The following is a 15749-nucleotide window of genomic DNA, read 5'->3' on the forward strand; positions in this document are numbered from 1 at the left end:
CGATAGCTTGATAATGTTGACGGGTGGTAATTGCAGACCTCTCCCAATATCGCTTGGAATTTACCAGATTCAAAAGTGGCATACACGATTTAGACACGGGGCATTGAAGACTGTACAAGAGCAAATATCTGGCGGGAGTCGGCAGTCTGAAATAAACCATACTGGTTGCGGCTCAGACATTAATTACGACACCAATTCCTAGCCCACAAACCGCTCTGACAGCAAAACCTACAGTACTTTCTCACAGACCGCGCTCCGGTTGCTGCTGGGGTGTTACTGAACCGTCCATACTTCAATACTGTACCTAGCCAAGGACTTAGATTTCCTAAGACATGGTAAATGCGAGCACTAGATCTGCTTTAATTTCTTTATACATCATTTGAGAATATTTATAAGGACGGCAACTAAGATAATAATTCTTCTAAATAAAAGTAAAAGGGGCGGAACTGCCTCAAACAATCATCTCAGAATGACAGTTGACAAATGCACGCGAGAAATGTTGATTATAGCCTTACACTACCCCAAGCCCTGCCCCTTGGATTTGCAATGCTAATAGACCTACACTGGAAAAGCGATAATTACGAGGGGGAGCTCCCTTCTTTACCAACTCCCGCCTTTCTCAGGGCAGAGTGACTGTAGCGCTCTCCAAGTGACAAGTGTCTCACACCGGGCTACCCTGAGCCCGAATTGTTCACTTCAACAATCTTTTCATCTCCAAAAGTGAAGAGAGAGAGAGAAAGAGAGAAAGACTATTATAGGGACAGAGACTTGTGGGGGGGGGGGGCGGTAAGCAAGCGAGGATGGAGAGATAGAGATAGACGGTGACAGACAGAAACATACAGGTATAAAAACGTAACAGAAGGCGAAAGGGAGATGGAAAGTACAAAAGCTCAGAGCGATATAGACAGGCAGAAATAGAGGGACAGATAACTCGTGGGAAACGGAGACGGAGACACATAGAAACTCCGACAGTTTTGGAGAAAGATATAGAGTAGAGCGAGAGATAGAGTAAAGAGTGAGAGAGAGCGCTAGAGAGAAAGAGAGCAAGTAAGTAAGTAAGTAAAAGAGAGGGCGGAATTCACCTCCGTCCTATGGGAGCGCTCGACGGAAGGCAGGAGGCAGCAGCGGGGCGCCACCAGTATCTGGTGACCGGCGCTCGGGTCGCCGCGCTGGGGGGATCGGCGCCCTCTCCCACACCTGCTTCCTGTCTGCCTTCTCACCCAGACCAACCCCGTGTCGCCATCTTCCGTGCTACTGGCCGGCCGCAGAGTGCGGAATAAAGTTCAGCGGGAGAGGGAGAGGGCGAGCGCCTTACCGCCGCTCGCACGGGACGGGCTGATGAACGCCGCTCCGGCTCTGCGGCCGCCGAGTCCCGGCTCGCCCCCGTCGCCGACCTCGGGAGCGCCGCGACTCTCCGGCCAGGGCATCTCCTTCTATATTCAGATCGGCCTGAGTAGGGAACCCGTCATCCTCGAATGCAGCGACTTCTCCCTCGCACATGTCCGGGAAATGGCCTGTTCCATCGTGGATCAAAAGGTAACGGGACAAAGTTGGCGCGGTTAGCGGGAGTGGCGAGGGAGTGAGATGTGAAGTGGGGAAGGGAAAAGAAAGTCAGTGAGAAGAGAACAGGACACGAGAGAAGGGAGAGAGAGAGAGTGAGGAGAGGAGAGAGAACAGGCGGACGACAGAGAAGTAGGAGGACGGTGGGAAAGGAGAGTAGAGGAGGGAGAATAGAAAAAGGAAGGAGAGGAAGATAGAAGTAAAAAGAGGAGAGAGGAAAGGAGTAGGAGGGAAGAAAGCGGATGTAAGAGGAGGAGAAGTGGGTGAGGGAGGGGAAGAGAAGGGTATGAGGAGAGGAGGAGTGAAAGAGGCGGTGAGAGGAGCGGAAGAAAGGAATGAAAGGAAAGACGGGAGGGGAGGAAGGGGTGAGTGTTGAATACATATGGAGCTGAGGTGGAAAATGGAAGATCAAGGGGAGTGTGGGGGAGAGGATGGAGTGTTGTAAAAGTGAAGGATGGAACGTAATGAAATAGGTGAGCGAAGGTGGGAGGACATCAGTGCAGGGGTTGTTGAAGGAGCAGAGATGAGTGTGTGGAGATAATTGATGGGATAGAGGTAAGGCAGAGTTAGGGAGAGAAGGGAGGGCATGAAGATGTGGAAGGTAAAGGATGAAATGTGAAAGGATGGTGTGAAAGGAGGCAACGGAGATGAGAAGGTTAATGAGGGAGGGAGCATGATGGGTGGAGTGAAAGAGAGCTGCAATAGAGGAATGTAACTGGTGAGGAAGGTGAGAGGGGAGGGGGAAGTGATGAATGAGCTGAAGAATTTGAGAAGGAGATGTGAAGGAATGGAGAGATGCGTGAGATTGAAAGCAGTTGAAATAGGAAGGTCAAAGGATGCAATGGTAGTTGGATTGGGGTGAGGAGAGGAGAGATAGGGACGGGTACTGGGTAATGGGAATAGAGAAATGTGAGCAGAATTCATAAAAGGATAGAAGATTGGCTGGTGAGTGAGGAGACATGAGGACATGCAATGTGGCGGGAGAAGAATGAGAGAAGGGAGAAGGGTGGAGAGAAGATAAAAACGTTTTAAGAGCAGAGGAGGGTGAATGAGTGAGGGTGGTAGGGTGGTAGGGAGGAGGAAGATGAGGGAGGAGGTAGGAGAGTAAGAGTGAAAAGAAGAGGAATGAGGAATGAGGAGTAGGGTGAAGGAGGGAAGAGGAGAATTTGAGTGAAAGTAGTAGAGGAAAGGAGGAAGAAATGGGGAAACAGGGACAGAGAGTCAAAAGTGGTTGGTGAATGAGAAGGAGGAAGAGGAGAGGGTAAAGGACTGGGAATTTGGGAGGAAGACAAGAGGGGAAAGGGGCCATTTGAGAGTGTGAGTAAGAAGATCGAGAGGATGACAGGAGATAAAGATAAGGGAGTGGTGATTAGGAATGGATGTTGTGGGAGGGGGAGAAAGATCAGGAATGGAGTGAGATGAAAAGAGAGGAGTGAAGTGGGAAGAGTTGGAGAGAAGAGAATGGATAGGAAGCAATGGGTAGGAATGGGAAGGCTGATGATGTGGGCTAGAATCAATGTCAGAGAGATGTGGCTAATGGAAATAGAGGGAAAGCTGGAGTGGGAAGGGAGAACAGGAAAGAAAGGGGATTGAGAATGGATTAGGCCGTAGTGAAATGGGGAACAGATGGTGAATGGAGAATGAGATAGGCAGATAGAGAAGAGAATTAGAGGCAATGGAGAAGGACTGCAGAGAATGATCTGAGACAGGGGTGTTGACAGGAGGAGAGGGAGGCTCTCAGGGTGGGGATTGTTGGAGGTACTGGGAAACAGTGAAGGTAATGGAAAAATGTGTGAGAGGGAAACTATAGGTTCAGGTTAAGAGACAAGGTGAATGGGGAGGGAGACTGAATTAGAAAGAGCAAGGGATAGGCTGACAATAACTTTCAAGCTGTTGATAGTGGTATAACTCAGTAGTGGAGTTTTTACTGTGAAAGAGACTGCTAGAAAGAATGCAGCTTGTGCGGATATGACACAAGTTCACATTTGTTCTTTTGTGTGTGTTTGAGAATGTCAAGATTTAGTGCAGTTTGCTGTGTGTGTTCTTGTCATTGTCGCTCTGTGAGGCTTGTGAAATAAACTCTAGTTATCCTGCTGCTGGTGTCGAGAGGGCTAGCTATCCCAGACCTCCCAGTCAGTGGCTGGATGTGTGGTGCTAGCATTGCAGCTCCTCATAAGGGGCTTAACTGCAGGTCTCTTCCATGGTGTGCATGTCTATTTGAAGAGTTTTGCAGTTCGTTGTAACAATTGCATTTTGAATCTATGTCATTGTTGTCTTACAAGGTTTACTGCATTTTAGGAGTTTCAATGTGAAATCGAAATTATGACCCTGCACAGCATTCAGAAAACATAGTTTTTGCAAGTTTTACTTTGAGGCTAACCTTTTGTTGAAGGTGTTGTACAGAAATATTGCAGAATTCTTAAAATGGGGTTTGAGAATTCACAATACTTCTGGAAACCCCATGGGTTCAGCTTCGGGTGAATGTGGGACTGCTTGTGAAGTGTTGGCTTTGTCAGAATTGCGGAACTAATTTCTGCATGAAGTTTGATATTCAAACTTTGACTTTCCACAAAAAGTTTGTTTTACTTAATAATCAAAATTTGTAGGCAAGTATATTTTGAAGAAGATATAGGGGACTACAAGAGATTAAAAGACCAGAGACTTCAACAGATTAGGCAAAGACCTGGCAAAAAAAAATCTTATCTATATGGTGAGCATTTGTAAAGTTCTGAGATGCAGAGGGGTCTGGATTAGGGACATTTAAGAGACATGGATGATAGAAAAGTGGAAGTTATGTAGGAAGGAAGGGTTAGGTTGATCAGAGAGTAGGTTAAAAAGTCTGCACAATATCATGGGCTGAAGGGCTTCCATTGTGCTGCAATATTCTATTGTCTATAACCCAAGGACTACCTGTAATTAAGAAAGTTAAAGAATTGTTATTGTTTACTATGAAGAGAACCTAATATAAAAATAGGAGGTTATGCTTTAGTGAGACCTGGTGTACTGTGTGTAGCATTGGTCTCCTATATGGAAATATGTTAGTGTGTTGGACACAGTTATGAGACCATTTTCTTGACTAATAGTTGGAATGAATGGATTGTCATTTGAGGAAAAATTGGGCGGGCAAGCCTTGCATCCAGTTGCGTTCAGAAGATTGAGGGGGGCTTGAATTGAAGCGTACGAGATTCTTGTTAGGGAGAGGACATAGCCCCTTGCTATCTCCCTCCAATGGGAGAATCTAGAACTGGGGCTACTATTTAAAATAAGTTTGTCCACTTAAGGCAGGTATGAGGAGATATTCTTTTTCATTATGTCATTAGACCACTTTTCTAAATGGGCACTACAAGCACAGTCTTTGAAGACTTCAAAAACAGAAGTAGTTAAGAATCAGATTTATTATCATTGCCCTATAACATGAAATTTGTTGTGTCTGCAGTACAGTGCCAGGATATAAAAATCTATAATCTGCAAACTAAACAGTGCAAAATAAAAGGAATAATGAAGCACTGTTCATGAACTGTTCAGAAGACTGATAGCAGAGGCGAAGAAGTTGTTATTAAACCATTGAGTATGGATCTTCAGGCTCCATTACCTCTTTTCTGATGGTAGTAATGAGTAGAAGGAGTGACCTGGATGGTGAGGGTCTTAATGATGGGTACTGCCTTCTTGAGGCACTGCCAGTTGAAGATGTCCTTAATGTCAGGGAGGGTTATACCCGTGATGGAGATGGCTTTGCATCCTCTTATAATCCTGTATGCTGGAGGTTCCATATCAGACTGTGATGGAACCAGTCAGAAAGCTCTCTACTGTACATTCATAGAAATTTACTAGTCTTTGGAAGCATACCAACTGTCAAATTCCTGCTGGAGTAGAGTGACTGGCATACTCTCTTTATAAGTGCATTTATAGTCTAAGATGTTGACTATAAGATATTGGAGCAGAATTAGGCCTTTAGGTCCATCAGATCTGTTCCACCATTTGATCATGGCTGATTTTTATTTTCCCTCTCAACACCATCCTCCTGTCTTCTCCCCTTAACCTTTGATACCCTGAATTATCAAGGACCTATTAACCTATGTTTTAAATACACCAAATGACATGATCTCCACAGCTGTCTGTGGCAATGAATTCCACAGATTAACCCTAATCTAGCATTAGAAATTTCTTATTGCTTTTCAAAGGGGATGTTCTTTCTGTTCTAAGGCTGTGCCCTCTGATCCTAAACTCTTGGAAACATCCTTTTCACTTTCACTCTATCTAGGCCTTTCAATATTTGGTAAGTTTCAACGAGATCTCTTCTCATTCTTGTCATATGTTAACCCTTTCGTGCCCGGGATCATTCTTGTAAATCTCCCCGGACACTGTTGAATGCCAGAATATTTTTTTCTTGGATAAGGGTCTCAAAGCTGTTCATAGTGCTCTAAGTGTGTTCTGACCACACTTATGTAATGCCGTGCTAGTGAGGCCAGAACTAGCAAGATTAAACAGTCTAATATAGGGCAAAGGCTGTTGTTCAGAGGCCTGTGTATAACTCTAATCAAGGTTTTATTTTTATTCTTGCTGTTTCTTAGCTATGCCCATAAGGATTCTACACCTTCTGATCCAATGTCACTTTTTGCTGAGGATTTGATTTCATCTTTTTTTTTATCAACAAAGCCACCCGAACCCCTCTGCCCACCTGCCTGTACTTTCTATATAATGTTGGATGTTAAGCTCCCAGCTGTGACATTCTTTCAACCACGAAGCGGTGATTCCTACAACATAATACCTGCCAATTTCTGTTGTGTGTTTAATTTTTAAGTAATGTTTGAATAATATTGTAAGTATATTGTTTGATTAAGTATTCTTTGTTGTTTCCATAATTCATTACGGGATATGTGTAAAAGTAGATGAAAAGCATATCTCATTATGCCACCATGTCATAAGTGTGCACCTCGTTACAAATAAAAACAAGCTAAGCACACACATCCCTGGACTCTCATGCTTTTCTTTCAATTAGTTTTATGTTATAGAGTTACATAACATAACAGTGGTGACGAGGAAGTTTTAAAGAAACCCGAGACAACTACCTACCTGTTGAGGAGCAGTGAGACATTTATTAAAAGCAGGCAGAAAATGGACAAAATTCAAGTTCATTAACAGTGAGTACTGGGTAATAATAACAATAGAAATAATTCATTTTTAAAAAGAGCAGAAATGGCTGGCTGTATCAGAAAGATAAACGTGTTCCGTTGCACTGTGGATAACTGGTTGATATACACTGAGCAAACTGAACATTATTTTGAAGTGAATGAAATAGCCAATGAGAATTGAGTACCAGTTTTACTGAGTGCATTGGGTGGAAAAGCATAGAGTTTGCTGAGAAGTTTAACTGCTCCAACGCAACCAGCTGAAATAGGCTTTGCTGATATTGTGAAAGTAATGCGGGAACATTTAGATTCATAACCATTGATGATTGCAGAATGCTTTAGGTTTCATAAGCAAATCAAAAGGAAGGGGAGTTCATTTCATTGTACGTGGGTGAATTGAAGAGGTTGTCTGAGCATTCTTTGTGCAATGATGGGTTTAATGATGCTCTAAGAGATCATTTGGTTAGTGGAAATGTTCAAAAACGGCTCCCAACTGAAGCGCAACTCACATTTAACAGAGCGGTTGAAATCACTGTGTCAATTGAAACAACAGACAGAGAAGCAAATGGGTTACAGTCAGGAATGAAAGTGAGCATGAACAAAATTGCAGTGTCTGGACTTGGGGTTCCCAACCCAGGGTCCATGGACCCTTCGGTTTAATGGTAGGGGTCCATGGCATAAGATGGCAGGGAACCCCTGGTCAAGATGGAGGCTTGTCTGCTGGACAGGGAAATTGTGTTACTGTTGTGGCAGGAGCTCACATGTTCCAGACCAATGTAGATTTAAAGGCGAATCTTCCAAAAAATGCAACAAAGTACATGTCGGGCAGACAACAATGGACTGGAGAAGGAAGAGAAAAAGATGAAAAGTCAAGTTTCAGGTGTTTCATCTCAGGGTTGTATACTGCATACATACTTCGATAATGAATGTACTTTGAACCTTTATTAACCCTGTGCCAATTTGTATGTGGCTCCGGTGACAATCCAGAGATCGTTATTCTTTTGGTTCTGCATTTTAATTTAGTTCCTCACTTTTCAAATTCACTGACGCCCAGAAACTAGAAACTGCTCACACCTTTCATTGCTGACCCTCTCAATGCTGCGTGCTCTCCTGACTTCTCCTTCCTGAAGCTCACAATCTGTTCGTTGGTATTGCTAATATTATGTGTGAGTTGGTCGTTGCTACACCACTAAATCAGCCCAGCTATCTTGCTTCTGCACTCTTCCTCATTGGTATGTACAATTCTCACAAGAGGGGTGTCATCAGCCAATTTATAGATGGTGTTTGTGCTGTGCTTAACCACACAGTCATGAGTGTAGAGACTAGAACAGTGGGCTACACATGCATCCTTGAGGTGCATCTATGTTGATAGTGAGGAGGAGAGTTTATTATCAAACCACACTAACTGTGGTCTCCTAATAAGGATGTCAGGGATCCAGTTACAGAGAGGTACAGAGACTTAGGTTTTGAACCTTAGTCAGGCTCTTGAAAGACAAAAATGAAGACTTCGGATTAAAATCATCCATTTTCTTAAATAGCTAAGTAGATTTAAGGGGCTGAATGGCCCACTCCTCCTATTTTCTATGTTACCATCACACCCTTGGAAATAAAATTAAGTTAGTGTTTACATTATTGTTTCAGTATTGGCTGTCATTGCTCAAGCGTATCAGAAGTTTTGATTGAAGCAGTCAGGCAGCACCTTCTTGTCAAAGTGTAAATTGACAGACGACTTTGGTCTGCACTATGTGCTAATTGGATTACTCACTGTCAGCCCCTCTGGGGCCAGCAGGGTGGGTAGCACTGTGTTCTGTGGAAAACCGTAACAGTTATCTAATTGGATAACTCAGGCTGTTACACTTCATTGTATTTCACAAGGTACAAGAGCAAAAAGAACAAAGAATATCATTTGGTTTGATTAATAAAACTTATAAACCACTGATGCCAGCAGGAGGAACTCTGCCTGGCTGGATGCTGCAGACTAAACATGAACTTCATACAGTGTTTAGCTGAAAACATAAAAAAAAGAATATTTAAAACATAGTGTCTTTTTAGTAACCAGACTTTTAGGCATATGCATTCTTTTGTAGATAGGCTTGATGTCCTATCTAGCCCGTTATTTTCAGCTTGTGAGTGATCTGCTTGTCATTGAGAATGACTGAATTACACATTTCAGGAAATGTCTGTTGTTGGTACAACTGTTAAGCAAGGGGGCTATGTAATTATATCAACTCTTAAGTTGCTGTAGAGAAAATATTTCAATGATGCAATATGCTGTTTCAACAAATTACGTGAAGAAAATCATTAATTTTCTTAAAATGCACAAATAAAAATCAAGTCAATCTGAACTTGATCATGTATGGCTCTGATGAACTGAGAATGTGTAGCTCGAATGAAGAATTGACAGGTAGCTTGTCTTGTGGTGTTTGATGGTGTTTAATTTTTCTCCAGCCTTGTTTTACAGCAAAATGTTGTGAGAGCACAATTTAAATTGTCAGTTTTAGTCAGCAGCTTGCATGTAAGGCAGTTGTAAAAACATTAGGTGCATTGTTGTGAAAACAAGAATACACATTCAAAGTGATCAGTAAGCACTGGAAAATGTGGTAATTATTCCAAATATTCTCTGTAGGTAATGTGGTGTTGACAATATGAACATTAACATGTAACATCTATTCATTGACCAAATCACAAATCCAAATCAAATATTTTAAGTCTTTGAGTTTGATTTTCCATTCTGCCCTGCTGTCCCTTCAAAGCATAGCTACATCTTAATCTATCATATAGAAAAGAAATTTTGCGTGTATTCTGGACAAATCTTGTTCTCAAATCTCCTTTGGCTGAATCTTAAAGTTTCCAACTCTCTAACCTCCTGCCGCTATTCCACATGTTCCTGATTATATCCTCCCTAATGCCTTTTCATGCCCTCCATTATTCTCATCCTCATCATTCCCCATGATATATACCTGGAGACTCTATTTGCTTTAGTCCAAGGAACAGAGATTTGATGCATTTTTGGCTTAACCACTATCATCAGGTTTGTCAGGATATTAAGCATCATTCGGTCGGTCTCCACATACTTAAACTGGACAATTTTCAAGTAATAGGGTACAGTTAGTCTCCAGCTCGATTACTGCTCCGGGGTCTCAATAAGTAGTCGGAGCTGTGCCTGCAGGAAGCTGGCAGGCCAGATGGAGCACAATCCAGGCCAGTGAAAATTGGAGCAATTTAGTGATGCAGAGTCGGTATTAAACTGTTAACCCCCCCAAAAAAAACTAATATTGTGGATGTGCATTTTGGTCTCATTTTCTATAATCTTGGAAATGTAAGCTATCTAATAATGAAAATCAAAGTTTATCATGCCTTTTACCTAATATTGTAATCATGTTGCAACCTTTATTTACCTCAGTGTGTAATGTTTATAATTAAATGGTGGCTCGCTATCTCTTTGCATGTTATGTGTGAGAGTTGTTGAAGTCATTGTTATTTCTGTCAGTTTGTGATGCCACAGCTCTCGTGGGGACGAGGGGGTTGGGGGGAGGGTGGAGGAAGGATCCCTTTGAGCTGATAGTTGATAACAGCCTGTATCAGAACATGGCAAGTCTTTCCACAGATATTGTTTGGTCCCAAGGGAACCTTTTTCAAGGTCAACCTAATACAGTGCTACTTCATTTGTGATTGTAATCCCCAAGCCAATAAATAGCTACACAGCAAATCAGCAAAATCACTTGATACCTTCAGCAACAGAAATATAAATGGAGAGAACAAGCTTCTCCAATGCCTGTTTTTGTATAGCTTTGAATCATTGGTCAACACCTGAGCAGACTGAGGTGGAAATGTACTGGACTGCTGGTTGTACCTTGAAGTCATTGCAAGCAAACACCCATGGAATGAATAGAGCTAGCTATTGACATTCTAGCATGTATTCGATACTGATGATGAAAGGTGAATTCTTCCCTCTGTCATGAATATAAAGACAGTAAGCTCAAGTTTTTCCCCGGAACTAATTTAGCCAAAATAAAAGTTTTGCTGGGCTGTGGACACAGTGCACAACAGTACTTCAGCTGTGTTTTCTTAATGAAAATTTTTATCATCACCAGCATACAGTATATCGTGAAATTTGCTGTTTTGCAGCAGCAGTTCCGTGGAAGACATAAAAAATTACGGAAACTTAAAAGAACTGCAAAAGATAATGAATGAGGCAGTGCTCATGGACTCATTGACTGTTCAGAAATCTGATGATGGTGGGGAAGAAGCTGTTTCTAAACTATTGAGTGTGTGTCTTCAGATTCCTGCACATCTTCCCCGATGGTAGTAATATGAAGAGAGCATGTCCCACATGGTGACTGTCTTTAATGATGGATACCTCCTGTTCAACATGCCATCGATAGCTGGGTGTGTTGTGCACGTGATGGGGCTATCTGACTCTACAACCCTGTGCAGCCTCTTGCAATCCTGTGCATCGGAGGCTCCATACCAGGCTGTGGTGCAACCAGTCAAAGCACTTTCCACTATACATCTGTAGAAGTTTGTGACTGTCTTTGGTGACTTGCCAAGTCTTCTCAAACTCCCTAAGGAAATAGAGCTGCTGATGTGCATGTGTTGGGCCTGAGGTATATCGGGAACCCAGACTCCTTGGTAGGAAGAACTGCTGAGAAATTACCCAGTTTTCATTGGCTTCCAGATGCATCTTGAGGCGAGGAATGGCAGAAGAAACACGGTTCAGTATTACTCAATAGGTCTTTCTAAGTTTGGCATTTCTTCTTTAACTGAGCTCAAATTTGCAAATGTTTTTCTTCATTAAATTATGCTCTTTTAATAAGATAAATAATAACCATATTTTAGTCTGCATTATAGCATTGAGTCTTATTTGCAAGGAATTTCATTGCAAGAGTCCATGCCACTTAATGGATCAATTGTATTCATAAGGATGATCTCTCAAATCTTTGAAAGTGCTTTGCACAGCAGCACTGATATGTAGATAAGCACTTTGTGCATTGTACAATATCTTACAAATGTTAGTAGAATCAATGAGTTAATGATTGTGACGTTGTTGGTTGGATAAGAGACTAAGGACACTGGGGCAACATGGGAAGTTAATAGCAGCAAGTGGAACACCTATTGACCAATGGGTTACAATGGGTTGAGAGGGTAAACAGCTTTAAGTTCTTCGGCTCCACATCACCGAAGACCTCATGTGGTCTGTATACACCAGCTGTGTGGTGAAAATAGCAACTCTTTCACCTCAGAAGGTTGAGGAAGTTTGGTATGGACCCCCAAATCCTAAGAACTTTCTACAGGGGCACGACTGAGAGCATCCTGACTGGCTGCATCACTGCTTGGTATGGGAACTGTACCTCCCTTAATCGCAGGACTCTGCAGAGAGTGGTGCGGGCAGCCCAGCGCTTCTGTAGTTGTGAACTTCCTATGATTCAGTACATTTACAAAGACAGCTGTGTAAAAAGGGCCCGAAGGATCATTGGGGACCCGAGTCATCCCAACCACAATCTATTCCAGCTGTTACCATCCGGTAAATGGTACAGCAGCATAAACGCCAGGACTAACAGGCTCCAGGACCGCTTCTTCCACCAGGCTATCAGACTGATTAACTCACGCTGATTTAAGTGTACTCTGTTACATTGACTGTTCTATTTATTATAAGTTATTATAAATTACTCTGATTTCACATTGCACACTTAGACGGAGACGTAACGTAAAGATTTTTATTCCTCATGTATGTGAAAGATTTTAGAAATAAAGTCAATTCAATTCAACCTTCATCTCTGGCTGTAAGTTCAGGGTTCGATTCCTGCCACTGTCTTTAAGCAGTTTGTATGTTCTCCCCATGACTGCATGGGTTTCCTCCAGGTGCTTTGGTTTCCTCCCAGATTCCAAAGATGTACAGGGTAGTGTTAGTGAGTTGTGGGCATGCTATGTTGGTGCCAGAAATACGGAGGGACCTGCAGGCTGCCCAGCATAATCCTCTGATTTGATTTGATGCAAACGAAGCATTTCCCTGAATGGTTCAATGGACATGTGAGAAATACAGCTCATCTTTAGCTTTACAATTCGCTCAAGATGCAGTCTTATGAGATCTGGCTTGAAGGGCCTCTTACTGTGTGGTATCGCTAAACAGAGAAAAAAAAAATAAAATATAAGAGTACAAGTCACAGTGGTAAACCTCCTCCTCAGATCCAAGAAAGAATATTCACTTATCAACTTCCCTTGTAAACCATCTGGTTATTCCTGTGTCAGCTTATTCTCCTTTCCTTGCTTTCCATGGGAAGTAGAGTTGGTTGTGAGGATTCCAATGATTTGGCACTCACAATCCTCCTTTTGAATTAATAGTCTCCATCTTTTATTTAAATGATTGACTTATCTACACCAATGCCAACAAATTAACTAAAATGTTCATTGCATGTATTGAAGAATTTGTTATTGGCAGGCTTCTTGCAGGTAACATCAAAATGGTATTATCTTACCTCCTGGCAACCCAATACATTTCAGTATTTGTTCGAGGCTCAGCCTAGATTATGATGACACTTAATGGAGTGGAGCTCCATTACAACTTCAGAAGTTACCAAATGAGTCAAGCCAGCTTTAACATAAAATCCTTCTACAATGGTAAAGCTGTTTGGAACTTCATTTTCATGGCTACCTACCTGTGTTGATCTTTATAATGTAGACTATGACAGAACAGAGCCTCTTATGATATTTAAGTAACCCCCTTGTGGACAGAGGAAGAAATTCGAGGATATGCTTAGCAATACTTTGAACAGATACTCTGTATCCCCTGACTGCTATGGTTGCCTGGCTCATGACTGCCTAATATGGAAAAGAAGCATTTAGGGTGAGGCTTGAACATTGAGTTTGTTACATTAAGAGCACGCTGTAGTTCAACATAAAGTGGCAGAAGTTGTCTGGAATTGAATAAGTTGGTTCAGTAGACATACAGGAATTTTGGTTGACTTTAGAAAGCTAGGCTGCTTTCTTTTGGAATGTTTCCATCACACATTAAAGTACGCAGATGTGTAGGTATAATGGCTAAACAGTTCTTCCTTAGTTCTTGCTTTAAGTAATAGAGTCACTGCTGAAATATCGACTGGAATATATCTTTAAGAAATACAGACTTCTAAGTCTTTTGTAAAGAAGCCTACCCAAGAGGAATGGATAAAGGGTTGCATTTGATGAAGTACATGAGGTACCTTCAGTGACCACTGTACAATGTTTGAAGATAAATAGGAAAAATGGGCCACTGTAAGTTATGCAAATATATTCAGGTAATTTTCTTTTGTGTCATTTCCAGATGAAATGGTGTAGGTTTTCTGTGACTATTGTTCTGCTTGTCAATCTTATAACAAACCCACTGAGGAAATTGCCATAACCTTTATGTGGAGTTGTTGATTATATGTTTGAACAAGTCTTCTGTGAAATTATACAGTTTCCATTGTATGCATTCAGCATTCAGTAATTTCAAATGGGATTAATGGGATTAATACATAATATTGTGTACCATTAAATCTTGACTGCTTTCTTAACACAATATTGGATAATTCAAAGCTATTATTGTTTTTTAATGTCTTCTGAACTCATTATGATTAAAATATAATTTCTCCTTTTAGTTAAAAAAACAATGAAAATATTTTAATTTTTGAAACTTTTATTTGTGGTTGGCAGTCACATTGTCATGTAGCAATTCCAATTTTTTAAAGGAATTGACTTTTCTGGCCATTGCTTGCAAAAGTAACAGGAAATTTCATTGATAACTGGTATCTGTAGACTAAATGAAATCTGAATTGCAATATTTACGTAAACATATCTACTCTGCCCAGTTTTATGTCCACATTTTTGATCTGTATTTAATATTTCACTAATGTTTAAGTAATATTGTAGATATTTTGTTTGATTAATTGTTCTTGTTTGTTTAAATAATTCATAACAGTTCTATGTAAAAGTATGTCATCATGCCACCACATCATATGGGTGCATCTTGCTTAAAGTAAAGACAAATGTACATGAGTTATTTCCCATCTCCATGTTTCCTTTCAATTATTTTTATGTTTTTGAGTTAAAAAACATAACAGTAGTGATGAGGTATTTTTAAAACAAACCTGAAATGACGTTCGAGTTTTTAAGAAGTGCAGCAAGAAACAATGGAGTAAAGAAAAACAGTGCAGCATATGTCTCTTCGGAAGGGAGGGAGAGAAGATGGTTGAGTTTAAAAAAGGGGAAAAAAGGAATAAATTCACAGGTTTATATACAGTGAGTACTGAGTGATAATAATAATAAAATTGCAGAGATGACTAGCTACATTGGAACAATAGATGTATTCAATTGCTCAAGTGATAACTGGGTATTGTTTACTGAGCCAATTAAGCAGTATTTTAAAGCAAATGGAATAGCTGATGATAAGCAGGTGCCAATTTTGCTGAGTGTATTTGGTTTAAAGGCATACAGTTTGCTTAGAAATTTGATTGCTCAAAACAAACCAGCCGAAATGAGCTTTGCTAGCATTTGAAACTAATGCAGGAAGATTTAGAACTGAAGCCATTGTTGATTGCAGAACACTTTAGGTTTCATAAGTGGAAGCAAGAGGAAGCAGAGTCCATTTCAGCTACGTGGCTGAATTGAAGAAGTTGTTTGAGCATTGTCTGTTGAATGGTGAGCTTAATAATGCACCGAGACATTGTTTAGTTTGTGGAATCTTACAAGAAAGCATTCAAACCCTAACCAACATTTAAAAGAACAGTTGAAATTGCTGTTTCAATGGAAACAGCAGGCGGATGCAATTGAGTTGCTGCATTGTGCGAACATGAACAAAATTGCAATAACAAAACAGAAACCAACCTGGCTGAACAATTTTTGTTACTGTTGTGGCAGGGGCTCACATACACCAGACCAATGCAGAATTAAAGGTGAAACTTGCAGAAAATGCAACAAAGTCGGGCACATACTAAGAACATGTTGGGCAAATAAAAATAAATAGACTGGTCATGGAAGAGATAAAGGTAAAATCAACTTGCGGTTTCAAAAAAGGGTCTGGTTTGCATACTCCTGATGAAAAAT

General features: G+C 41.1%; 1 protein-coding gene across 3 annotated transcripts in view; it reads left to right on the forward strand.

The window, feature by feature from the left end:
- Positions 1–635: 635 nt before the first annotated feature.
- The window catches only part of prkd1 (protein kinase D1), a 359632-nt gene continuing 344518 nt past the window's right edge, over positions 636–15749 (forward strand). For all 3 annotated transcript variants that reach the window (XR_010018301.1, XM_063050558.1, XM_063050565.1), the window contains exon 1: positions 636–1536. Coding sequence is in view for 2 of the 3 variants with exons in the window: in XM_063050558.1 (XP_062906628.1) it covers positions 1339–1536 (198 nt within the window). In the remaining variant the exon portion in view is untranslated. The remainder of the gene's footprint in view (positions 1537–15749) is intronic.

Source organism: Mobula hypostoma, chromosome 1 (genome assembly GCF_963921235.1).
Source record: "Mobula hypostoma chromosome 1, sMobHyp1.1, whole genome shotgun sequence".
Classification (NCBI taxonomy): Eukaryota; Metazoa; Chordata; class Chondrichthyes; order Myliobatiformes; family Myliobatidae; genus Mobula; species Mobula hypostoma.